This window comes from Nyctibius grandis, chromosome 4 (genome assembly GCF_013368605.1).
Source record: "Nyctibius grandis isolate bNycGra1 chromosome 4, bNycGra1.pri, whole genome shotgun sequence".
Classification (NCBI taxonomy): Eukaryota; Metazoa; Chordata; class Aves; order Nyctibiiformes; family Nyctibiidae; genus Nyctibius; species Nyctibius grandis.
The window spans coordinates 97,548,637-97,561,137 of NC_090661.1; the positions used below are offsets into that span (position 1 = coordinate 97,548,637).

A 12,501-nucleotide genomic window follows, 5' to 3' on the forward strand; every position below is an offset into this window, starting at 1 on the left:
CTACCTATAGGATCTCGACACAAAATTCCCTTTTGTAGGGGACAGACATCTCTGTGGTTGTCTCTTGGTATTTTTAGGATCAAGACCTCCACATCTCATCACAGTCATTCTCAGATGGTGGAGGCATAGGGTCAGAGCCTGTGCCTCTTACACAACAGGTTTTGCCCCAGGAGACTAGATAAAGACCAGAAGACTGTAGTTTTAGCTAATCGTTTGTACAACAGTCGGACCTCATGAACTTTCTAAATGTCATCTAGCTCACTGCAAACTTTCACTTTATGAAAATAGCTTAACCTTTACCGTAGAATTTCTAGAATAGAAATAGATAGAAAGTTAGTCTTCAGTGATTTTATGTTCTGTTCTATTTAATGTTAATCAACATCTGATGTGTGACAAATAGGACCGTAAAAAGTGCAATGTTTTATGTAAAAGCATCCATTCTTTGCATGGCTTTTTGTTCGTAGTCAAAAGAAATAATTACTACTACTTTTCTTTTTCCTTCCCTTTTGTTTCTAAGGATCAATCTGCTTTGCCAACATGGCTATTGCTATGCTTGAACCAGCTCTACCCATTTGGATGATGGAGACCATGTGTTCAAAAAAATGGCAGCTTGGTAAAGTACAGTATATTATTTGCATCTCTATAGTCTGTCTAATGACTGTCTCAGTTCTGGTCCTGTTAATAATGGCCTCCTTACATGCTTCAGGGTAGTAAATTTTTTTTTTATCATCTTTAAATTGTCAGTGTTATACCTGCACAATTGCAAACATTGGTCTGTAAGAAAAATAGTTAGTGGATTGATGTTATAGCAATAGACACTCCAGTACAGGACAACACTCACACTGCAAGCAGAAATAAATGCAGGCAGCCACAGCACTGTGCTTGTGCCTGCTCCTTTGGGAGCCCCAGCATCACATCTGGGAGTGAGTGTTGGCTGGGGCAGCTGGAAGATGCCCTGTGAGCTGCAGAGCCAGCCCAGCAAGGCAAACCAACTTGTTTTGGGTTTTTGCCAGAGGGAATCCTTCCTCAGCTCCTAACTGGGATTGCCAGGAGCAGGTAGCCACAGAAATCTGCAGCAGGTGCAGTACGTTTGGTGCAGAGTATGCCCATGCCAACACATACTCCTTCCAGGACTGGCAATGTGTGGAAGAAGGACGGACTTCCCTTAAAATGTAGCCACCAAGGGCATGAGGAGCATTTTCCCTTGAATCTGACAAATTTGGCACCCTTTCAGTGGTTATTCAGTCATCCCATTCAACAGAAAGCAATGGGAGAGCCCCAACTTGGACCACTTTATGACCTGTAATAGGGAGACAGTCTCAGGAAACCAGTGTCCACAGGCAAACTGGGAATTTGTCCTACGTATCAAGTTAGACTAGAGAGTAAAATTGGGGCAGTTATATTCTCTTTGAGGTGAACAAGGGGCAAGGGGCCGGGGGGAATGGACTAACTTCCAGTGAATGTCAAACTGTGTGCAGGACATTAATGTGAATGATCTTGGGTGCAGGAAAGAGTTACCGTTAAACCCCCAACATATATTTGATAATGTTAACAAATGTTCTGGGCTGTGACTTTTCATTAGGGTATTTTTTAATATCAATATACAGCATTTGAAAGAAAAAGAAAACTCCTTCATGAAAATGATGTTCAGTTAGCATCCGACTAATAACCCAACTCTATGTGAATGTAGGTGTCCCTACACCACAGGGAAAGCACAAACCTTAGTTCTAATTAACGCAAAATCAGCTCTAGGGTGGCCATAGCTTAATGTGTTTCTGTACTGTGGAACGTGGTAATGACTGCTAGCCTGCAATATAGCAAAATTAACACACAAACTTAGATATTTTAAACCTTATGAAGAAAAAGAAAGATTGCTTATCACTGAAGTTTCATATTACTGGTTTGAGGGAAATGAGATTTACAAATCTCTTAGTTGAACAGAGGTTTCTGGAAGGAAAATATCCATTTTAAATTAAGACTTATTTTACCCCTTAATGATATAAGTAATTGACTCCATTACACTTTGTCTGATTTGAAAGCATTAATTAAAGTTTTTAAGCCTCTTAAATGATATCTTGAACTGTAGGGTTTTAAGCAAACGATTATCTTATGCAATTTGGAGATCCAGCTGTTTAAAGCATGATCTGAAGAAGGTATAAAAAAACCTTGATTTGATCAATTAATGTTACTGTGCATAAAGCTTATTTAGAAAATTACGGTTCTGTTTCAATATACTACAGCTTACATACCAACCTGCAAGTCTTATTTAACAAGCTTTTGCAGTATTTATAATTTTTTTACAGCTGACAAGGTCTGCTGTATGCGACCATTTCATATAAACAGACAGTTCCAAGCAGCACAGAAGTAGCTGTGGTTACACAGGTGAAAATGTTTCCCCAGCATCACCATTGTAACCCACAAGGATTTTAATCACAGGATATTGCTGTGCTAAAAATGACCTCTCAATTTTTTTTTCTTATTAATATCAGAGAGATGGGAAGGAAGATGGATAGGCAGGAAATGAGAAAATCTATGTTGCCCTGGTGAAAGCTGAGGAGCATATACACTTAAGGAAATGGTTTGATTGTGTACTGTAATGCCACGGCTGCTGCCTAAATCTGAATTACCTGATTTAACAGTGACCAAACGGAAGGCTTATCATGGCATGTGCTAATTTGTCAGACTTTCACAGTTTTGTCAGGTTTCCCAGTTTTATTCTTCTTAAGAAGATGCAAAATTTAACAGGAACAACAGAAAAAAAGTGTGTTATTTCTTCCAAGACACATGAACCATTCAACGTCATTGCACCAGCATCCAGCATTAGGCACAGCCATCCTGTTCCTCTGCCTCTCGGATATTTTTTCATACGTGGACTTGCTGGTCCCAACAGTGTGTTTTTCCAAGCGGATGTAGGGGAGATGGGAGGGTCCAGGTACCCTCCCATCAAGGTCAGAATGAATTTACTCAGGTGTCCTCATCTGCCAGTCATTACAAATAATTTTTTTTAATTTAAACCAATAACTGATTTTTTTAAAATTAGATTTTACTGTAAATGTATTGGCTAAATAATTTTAAAACCATGTTTTTAAGGCTTTTTCACCTTTACGTTATTGATATATGCTTGACCTCAGTCGCTGCTTGACCAAGGACCACATCATGGCATTAGAAACTCGCCTGTAACACGAGGCCTCACGACATTCACAGGCTTGGAGGGGGACCGTGACTTGCAAAGCCACAGCAGCAGTCCTGCCGTCCCATCTCCGGGGAGGGATTCACCCACCCCTGACCGTTCTGGGCTTGCTGCATGTGCTGAGCACATGCTCCATAAGCCACGCAAGCACGAAAAAGTTGATCTCCTTGACCTATCCCAAAGCTTATTGTAGTTAGATAGATATAAACTTTTTGCTCTTTGTTGTTCTGTCCCCTCTCCCATACCAGTTCTTGTAGCTGATGCTGAAAAACTGTTTTCAAAGGGGTCACATCGCTCCCGTGTTTCATAGATGATGGCCTTAGATTTCATGAGAAGGCTGCAACAAACCGGATATTTGATTCTTTGGGCTATGCACGAAGAATCGTATTAGACGCGTTCAAATCAAAATTGCAATGTCTGGAATTTATTAGTTTCTTCTAACACTTCGCTAAAATCTTTGCTGATAAACCATCTCATTCATATTTTTCAGGCGTTGCTTTTATTCCAGCTAGTATCTCTTATCTCATTGGGACTAATCTTTTTGGGATACTTGCACACAAAATGGGAAGGTATGCTTAATTTAAAAATACTAATAATCTTCCAGTCTGTTCATGTGCCATTTCCAGTGTTTTCCAGGGCTGTTTATTGATAGTGGAAATTATTAAAGTTTGCTCTATAGTAGTAAAACTGCTTTTTTGAACATGATGCCACTTTGGTTGTGTGACTCGGCACTTCGGATGTGACTTTGAAACATTCAAGATCAGCTCTAACATCTCAGTATCACCGATCGCTGAGTGATGTTTCTTCTTTGATAGGTGGCTTTGTGCTTTAATCGGGATGCTGATCGTGGGAATAAGTATTTTATGCGTAAGTAGAAGATCATGTATCTTTCAAACCATCCAAATGTTTGTGTGTTCATCTTCAAATATGTGCTTTCCCCATGAGATTTTGCTGAAGTTTCTGCTTTATGATACGTTATTAAACAATGGGTAGTTAATAGGTTCCAGATCAGAGTTTTGAGTGCTTTCAAATTTCAGTGCTGCAATTATTTTAAGGAAGAATGGCTCTGAAAGGAGGAGGATGATCCTTTTTTTGAGCTGTCACTCAACAGTTCATTCTTGCTCGTAATAGTAAGTGTGTCAGTGGTTTAATGGCACAGTTGTCTGAAACGGTAGCGCAGAACAAGGATCAAACTCTAACTCTCACATCTGTACAAAGCGTGCCATAACTACTTGGAGAATTTATCTTGGAAAAAGAAAACTAACCTCATTAGCATGTGCAGTGTGACATAATTAACTGCCTGACATTTCCTTTATAGGTACCATTTGCTAAAAACATTTATGGACTCATAGCACCAAATTTTGGTGTTGGATTTGCTATTGGTAAGAAAAATTACAATGACTTCTTACAGTCTGTTTATGTAAAAATGATTTTATATGAAATTACATGGAAAATTAGTTTTGTTGCCATTCTGATCTGACAGTAGTGAAGCCTGAGCTGTGGCCCAAACTGGTAGGTATAGCACAAAGGATTAAAGGACGGTGCTCAGGTGGTTTGAACCAGGCTGCTGTTAGACAAGCTGGATGCTGAAGTCTGTCCAGAATTGCTCCATCAGCCTCAACACATCTTTTGAACTGTCCATGAATGCATATGTTGTTTTCAGGAATAAAGCCATGCACTGCCCAAAACCCACAGTCTTCCCTGTTGTGGAAAAGAATTTATATAGACATTTTCATAGAAAAAAAAAAACAGGCTTGAATTTTTGTCCATCAAATAGGAATTCCCAAGACCATGCACACATACTCTCCTTTGAGTAATGTGTGTGAATTTTGCTCATGCTGGACCATGCAGTCAGGCTGGAGTGGGGACCATGGCTTAGATTTTAGCGCTTGGTTGGTCAGCAAATGTTCTGGCGCATCTTCACACATGAGGGATGTGTAGTTAGGAAAGAAGTTACAGGCACAACTACAGGTCCCCAGTATCTCAGCAGTTTTGTCAGCTGCTTGTGCTGTTTCTTGCTAGCAATGACAGTATGGCTCAAAAGTCATGTTAAAACCACTGTAATAATTTTGATTGACTGGAGATTAGTGCAATCTTCTAGGCCTACAGTAAGTGTAAGTTCATACAAAATAAATTTCTCCTAAATGAAAGCTACTTGGCTGGTAATGAAAGATGGGAGCCTTTGCACAGACAGCTGCTGGGAAGTGCCTGATACTCTCTAAGCTTGCATTTCTCTTGTCCTCTGGCAAGTGTCACATGTACGCATCTATGTATGTCCATATGTGACCTCAGACACAGTAAAGACCATAAAAAGCACAGATAATACAGTCTATTCTTATACAAATCTTTTGCTTAGTTGCTTTTGCATCCCTTTTTAGCACTTAGTTGGCCAAAACATTAAAATTAAAAAAAAAAAAAAAAAAAAAAAAGGCAGTGTTTTCCTGAAATATGTTTCCCTCCCTCCTGACCAGGAATGGTGGACTCCTCCATGATGCCAATTATGGGCTACCTCGTAGATCTGCGTCACGTATCAGTCTATGGCAGCGTGTATGCAATAGCTGATGTTGCTTTTTGCATGGGCTTCGCCATAGGTAAGTCCAGCCTTTTCCTGCCTATAACGCACAATTAAGAGAATACGCTACGATGGCAGGTGTGAATCCCGGTGGCATGCGCAGGCTTTATGAGCAGGGGTTCTTATTTCCTACAAGAAATCAAAGCAGAGGGAATTCTTTTTGTCATCTGTTCCCCTCCTCTGCCGCGGTGCCGTGCTGAGCTTCGTTAGCTATAAGAGGCTTGAAGGTGTCAGGCACTGAGCACAAATAGGATGTCCCTAGGAAAGAGGCCTTTGAACATTTAAAAGTCACAGCACAGCTGTGCTCCTAATAGTCTGTGACAGGAACAACTCCCCACTGACCCCCCTGCCTCCTTGAGTGCAGGATACAGATGCCCCAAGAACCATCTCTAATTTCTTCAATGAATGTGGAGTACGGAACCAGGAAAGGTTTTTGTTATAATTACAAACATGTCTTCACATTCCTCAAATCAATTTGTAAAGTGGGAGTTTTGTATATAAAATTACTGTTGTTTAAAGTGACTGCTACAAATTTTGTGTCTGAGTGATCTTCAGAAAAGGGTTTTTTTATTTATACAAGGTCCCTCTGCGGGTGGTGCCATTGCAAAGGCCATTGGATTTCCGTGGCTGATGACAATTATAGGGATTGTGGATATCCTCTTCGCACCCCTGTGCTTTTTCCTTCGAAGTCCACCTGCCAAAGAGGAGAAAATGGTAAGCGTAACATGGTTTCATTCTTTTGGTTTTATTTTTTTTTTCAGTGAAACAAATGATAACTTATTTCTACATTTTTGCCTCTAACTTCCCCAAAATGTGACCAGCACAGTTTATTTCACCCTCATGCATCATCTTTGGAATGAACACCCCCTTCTTTTTATATCTAAGGTGTATAAAGAAAAACTTTTTATCAGTTATGTGTTACAAAGGCACAAATTTGATTATCACGAAACAGGGTTCAGCAGACATCCATCTGCAACAGCACATGCCGTGGCACAGTCAGTATAAAAGGCATTTTTGTTTTCCTTGAAGTACCAGAACTTTATTGACCAATTTTGGTTTATTCCTTTGTGTGCCTCAACCTGTTTTTTTTGACATGGTCCTCTACAGTATCTATCTTTTGCATCATATTTTTTCCTCCTCCTTTTTCCTCCATATGGCTCACCTGCCCTTACAAGTTAATGGCTTCTCTTACCCTATCTGCACCACAGGTCTTATCCTGACTCCTTTTTTTTTAATATAACTTTGCCAATGACTTAATTTTCTCGAGCAGTCAGCGCTCCCCAGTCGTTGTATGGTGTGTGAGAAGAATGATGCTTGGCCAAATCAGCATCTTGTCCAGTCTCCTGAAGCCCACAGAGGGTACCTAGGGACGAGTCTCAGAGCAGGTGAATGTGTTGTGATACATCTCTATAATTAGGGGCTAAGAGACCTAAGTCAAAAGTTACACTGTGATTAAGAGCCTTTAACAGACTTTTTCCCCACTGATGTTCACATTTGCTCTGTTGAGTAAATGTAAAAGTCTGCTTTCCACAAGACCCAGAGTGAGGAGTTTCCCTGCTTATTCCAGGAGTTCTGCCTCAGGACACCCACGAATGTGCCTGCAGGACTGTTTCACTCCTTCACACCTATTGCTCACTGTTTGCTTAGCCTGTGTCCCCCCCCCTCCCCCCCACAAAAAAAAAAAAAATCCTGTTTTGGTAGTCATTTTCCTTCATTTCCCCTCCTATACTTCGCTCTCCCTTTCCCATTTCTGTAGCTCAATTTGCCCTTTCACATAACATCCTTTACCTGCTCCCCTACTCTGCTGTTACAAGACTTGCTGTTCCTATAGATTTATACTAGACCAAGTTCAAAAGCCCTCTTACTGCAGGAGGGGATCCATTGCTTTCCTCACTAGGTTTCCTCTGCTCAGCAGGAAGATGGGAAGCTCCCAAAGGAATTAGTGACAAAGCAGTGCAGTCAGTAGGCAGAACAATCCCTGCTGTGATTCTGGGGCTGGGAAAATCCCGGCAAACAAGTACCGATCTTTGCTGCAACATCTGTCACCAGCTGTAGGTCTAGCCCACCCTGCGCTCCATCCTTGCTCATGCTGAACAAGGTTGACTTGGGCGCAAAATGTAGTTGCTAGTTGTTTATTTGGGTGAGAAGATAATGTAACTTTGCATGGCCATGGTCTTACTATGCAGCATCACATCTCTGCAAGGTAAGGACAGAACCTGCTGCATTTGCTGCTTGCCCTTTGTACAGGCAGGAGAGAACAGAAGGCAGAAAAAGGAATCTTGCTGAAATAGTGGTGTATGTGAGGCCAGAGACCTTTTGTTTTGCACATATTTAGACTGCAGAATCCCAGAGAACCCAGTTAATCCCTTGTCGTGACCTTTGCAGACTGCACAGATTTTGTTTTTTTTCACATTGACTAAGGCTGAGGAACAGAAAGAAAAAAAAAAACCAAACTGTTGTTTGCTAGAGATATGAAGTTTATCGTGTGCTTCCCTGGTCACTGACAGGGTTGCACTTGTAACGTGGTAATCACTGAAGGGACAGGATTTCTCCTTACGGCTTAAACACCTTCCAGTGTCTGCCCCCAAACATACCTTTAAATGCAGAGCGACTCCTATTCCCAAGTGGCTTGGGCCAGTGAACTGATGTGCCATTTCTGTTGGGTTTGAAGAGTCAAAAGGTGGGTTCCTACTTTGTGCTCTTTGCATAATTAATTAAAACCCAAACTTAATCACATTCAACATGAAATATGCTACGCAACTGCTCCGAGTACAGACTCCGATTGTCCCAGGAAAAAAATCATCCCAAAGAATGTGATACTGGAGCTGGCCCCTAACTATGATAATCACTTTTAGCTTGCCCTGGGTGTCAAGTCACAATATTTGGACCACTGCTCTCAGCGGAGCCCAGTTATGCTGTTCTGGAGCTCCACAGAAAGCAGTGGGAAAAGCCAAGCCAGTAAGGGAGACCCAGCCAGAGACAGCAGGACTGCTCCTGCTCATTCATCCAGCTTTTAATAGATGGAGTTAAATACAGGAGAGGTAAGTTACTGTAACTGGAGAGCAGGTAGATGTATTTCAATTCCATACATGGGCTGAAATACTCATTCCAGCAAGGTAAGACATTTGCTGGTGATGTCTTTAGGGCCAAGATCCCACCTCACACAGACCTATGGACTTGATTTACTCTACCTGAAATCAGTGTGGGTTCTACTTTCAGGGAGGAGAGGTGAATCCCTGAACGGTGGCTGCAGCCAGAGCGCTGGGCGGTGGAGTCAGCCACAGACTTCAGCTGGATGCTAAGCCGAAACAGTAATATTCACACTCTCTTTTCTTTTAGGCAATACTCATGGATCACAACTGTCCTGTGAAAACCAAAATGTACACCCAGAACAACAGCCAGTCCTACCCCATAGGTGATGAGGAAGAATATGAAAGTGATGAGTAACACGAAAAGCCATATAACATATTTCAGTGTACAAAATGCAGTGTTTCTTGTGAAACATCTCATCCAGAAATAGGTTTTAGTTGTTACTGTACATTTAACAGTGAAATGGTCAAAAAAGCCAAAGGTATAATGTTCATCGCTTGTGGTTATAAAGCAGACTGCTAACTGCCTTACAAGGGGAGGAAAAGCTTTTATAGAGGATTTGTATAGTGTTAATTTTTATTTTGTGTATTTAATTTTATTGAATATTACACTATATTTTTTATTAAATGTGTAGTATAAATCTTTTTTAAAGTCAACTCATTGACATACAGTATTTCACATTGTGTTTGGAGTCATGACTTACTGGCAAGAGCACGCGTCTTTTTTATCTAATTGGAAGGGGAAAAAAAAAGCCAAGCTCAAAGCAAGCCTATCTAATTTGCATCCTTTTCATTGGTACCCTTGTAAGTACATTGAGAGGAGCTGAAGGCTGGAATTCAGAGTGTGGACATTGCCATTGACTTTTCGATCAACTTTAGGCCATGCATTAGTAAAATAAAAGGCACAACTTCTTTGCCAGTTTAAAAAATGAGATCTCCCTGAGCCACTCATGGAATGGTGGGGAAAACAGTACTTTAAACAGATGACTCTACTGCTATTAGTCAGTACTATCTAATGAAGTTTTAATTAGTTAACCAGTTGTGCAATACAAAACCCACAAAACACACAACACCGGGTAAACACGTAGGTATGAATGTGCATTGTTCCTTTCCCTTAAAGGCAGTAAGAACAGCACCAAGATACTTTTTGTATTTCTATCTTTTGAATCTTCTAATTTTAACATATCTTAACTTCATTTTAGATGCATCCTAAGTGACTGGTTAAGAAAAGCCGCAGTATCACAGTATTTAGTCTTGGCATTTACTGACAGTAAGCTGATGACTCAAGCAGTTCAAACAAAAAACTATTTTACGTGCATTTGCTTGCACATCTAGAAATTCAATAAATATCTATTTTTAAAAGATAAGTTAAAATATCAACTTTGTTAAAAATTATGAAAAAAATGACTAGTTTGTTGCCAACATCTCTTAACATTTAGGGACACAGTCTAATACAGGTAAAGCATTGTATTAGGCAGTCCCTATCTGCACTGAGAAAAATGAGACTTGGAAGGAAAGCATTTTAAAACAATCCCAATGTCCTTCTCAACCGTGGTGTATCTTTTAGTTTGTAAAATTAAAATCTTTATGTGCCTTCTTTCATGTAATTGCAGATGTTTTATGTACTACAGCATAGACATTATGTTTACACATAGTTTTGTAAAGTGTATATACTATGCTCAGAAAATATGAAAAATATAGTGGATCAAACTTCAAGTATTGCTTTGTCAAAAATTATGCATTCAGACCACATTAAAATGAAGTTATCTGAAAGAAGTTCATGATCTATTGTAATAAAGTAAAAATAATAAAAAAAGAAATAATGCCCCTCATTATTTGCCTCATGCATGGTGTTTTACTGTACTGAGGGGGGGGGGCAGGGGGGGAAGCTGACAAATATTTCAGGTTGTGAGAAAGCACACCTCATTTCTAGTCCATTTGCAACTCGGGACAAACATTCTCACTCCAGGTCATAAATATGTGCAACTTGTTTAAGTAAGCGCAATAGCTTCCAAAATCTGTCATGTGGCTGCTGGTCTGAGATTTAACTTTTGGGAAACAGATAAAGCCAAAATGTGCAGTACCAGGGGACAGCCCTGTATGTTCTTTAAATAAGGGTGAAAATTCTGAGAAAATATCACAAGAGGCTTAAATGGCATGAAAGGCCAAGCAACATGTCCTATGGTTGATTTGAAAAATCCACTAAGAGATTTTTGTAGGGGTATATTTTCAATTGCATTCTTTTGAATATCTAACAGATGGGAATCCTTCCTTCAAAGCTGAGAGGTGGTTTGAGACAGACATTAATACAGCATAAACCAAGATGCTGTCATATGTTGAGTACTTCACTGCCACTGAATAAGTAACAATTGTGCAGATCGATGATTATCTACATCAGGTTCTGATTTTAATGTCGTAGATCATTGGGATACTTGAAACTTTGCCCCAAGAGAAGTTATTTTACTTAGCTTCACTGAACTCTTTTGGAAGACATGAAATTGTTAATCCAATTAAATCTGAAACTAATACACCAATGTTAGAATTCTAAATTATCACACAACATGTTCATTTATTTGCCAGCTGATTAACTAGTGTATTTAAATTCACAAGTATAAAAGTAATGCAAACATAGCAACTTATATATTTTAAAAAAAGCATAGAATGGCTTACCTCATGGCTTGGTTTTGTACTTTGGAGCACCTCAAAATTAAGGAAGAGTTCACATTAATCTGCAACACAAAACGAGTATGAGGCAGCAGCCCAAGGGCAGATGAATTGATCACATCCCTCCTCTGCAGATGGAGCCAGGTTTCTACTGGGGCCTCAGGGACCAGCATCTTACCACCGTTTGCTCAGCAGACCTGCAGTAGACCCACACAGCTCAGCCTGGCTCCCCCATGCTCCTGCTCTGCTCCTGGTCCACCAGAAGACAGAGGAAGACAGAGTTAAGAGCCACCCAGACACTCATGTTTGGGCTCTCTACACCACCTTCTCCCCAAAAAATAGACATCTAGCAGTTGTTCTACATTTTGGATTTTTGGAGGAATAAGTAATCAAACCCCTTTTGCTGACAGTCAGGAAGTAACTTCAGTCACAGAAAATACACAGAAACCCTCCCATTCTGTCCTGGAATAATTTGTGTTCTTTCATATTTATATACTTTGATCTGTGTAAATTTAAGTGTGATAAAGTCACTTTGTTCATTTGCTCCCACACTTAGTCCTCCCCTGGAGCTGTAAACTTCCATATATGTTTGATTTCAAATTTGAGGGGAAAAAATCCAAGGATAGGGAATTACAAGGAAAAAGCAATTAGATAAAAATGAGCTAGTAAACAGTAAGGATTTGTTTAGTTACTACCCATTAACATTTTCTGAAGGACAGGGCAACTCAGAAGAATTTTTCTTGGACAATTTTTTCCTCTAATGTACCTCTGGTAGTAGTCACTACCACCAATTCAATTATTCCTTGGGCAGTGCTTGGAGGTCTTAAAAAAAACAAAAGCCCACAAATATCCTTAGCATTTTATAAGATTCTCTACCTACACAAACAATCAACTGGAATCACCATTTGGAAAGAAATCTATGTCTACTATTAAACTGTGTAGAATAAAAAAAACCTGCATATGCAAATAGAAAGAATGCATAAAAG

General features: G+C 39.9%; 1 protein-coding gene across 1 annotated transcript in view; it reads left to right on the forward strand.

Moving 5' to 3' along the window:
• The window catches only part of SLC18A2 (solute carrier family 18 member A2), a 29,622-nt gene extending 20,393 nt beyond the window's left edge, over positions 1–9,229 (forward strand). The window contains exons 9-15 of the mRNA XM_068398783.1: positions 518–613; positions 3,681–3,759; positions 4,006–4,057; positions 4,509–4,572; positions 5,662–5,781; positions 6,343–6,476; positions 9,102–9,229. Coding sequence (XP_068254884.1) covers positions 518–613; positions 3,681–3,759; positions 4,006–4,057; positions 4,509–4,572; positions 5,662–5,781; positions 6,343–6,476; positions 9,102–9,209 — 653 coding nt within the window. The 3' untranslated portion in view covers positions 9,210–9,229. The remainder of the gene's footprint in view (positions 1–517; positions 614–3,680; positions 3,760–4,005; positions 4,058–4,508; positions 4,573–5,661; positions 5,782–6,342; positions 6,477–9,101) is intronic.
• The last annotated feature ends 3,272 nt before the right edge of the window (positions 9,230–12,501 follow it).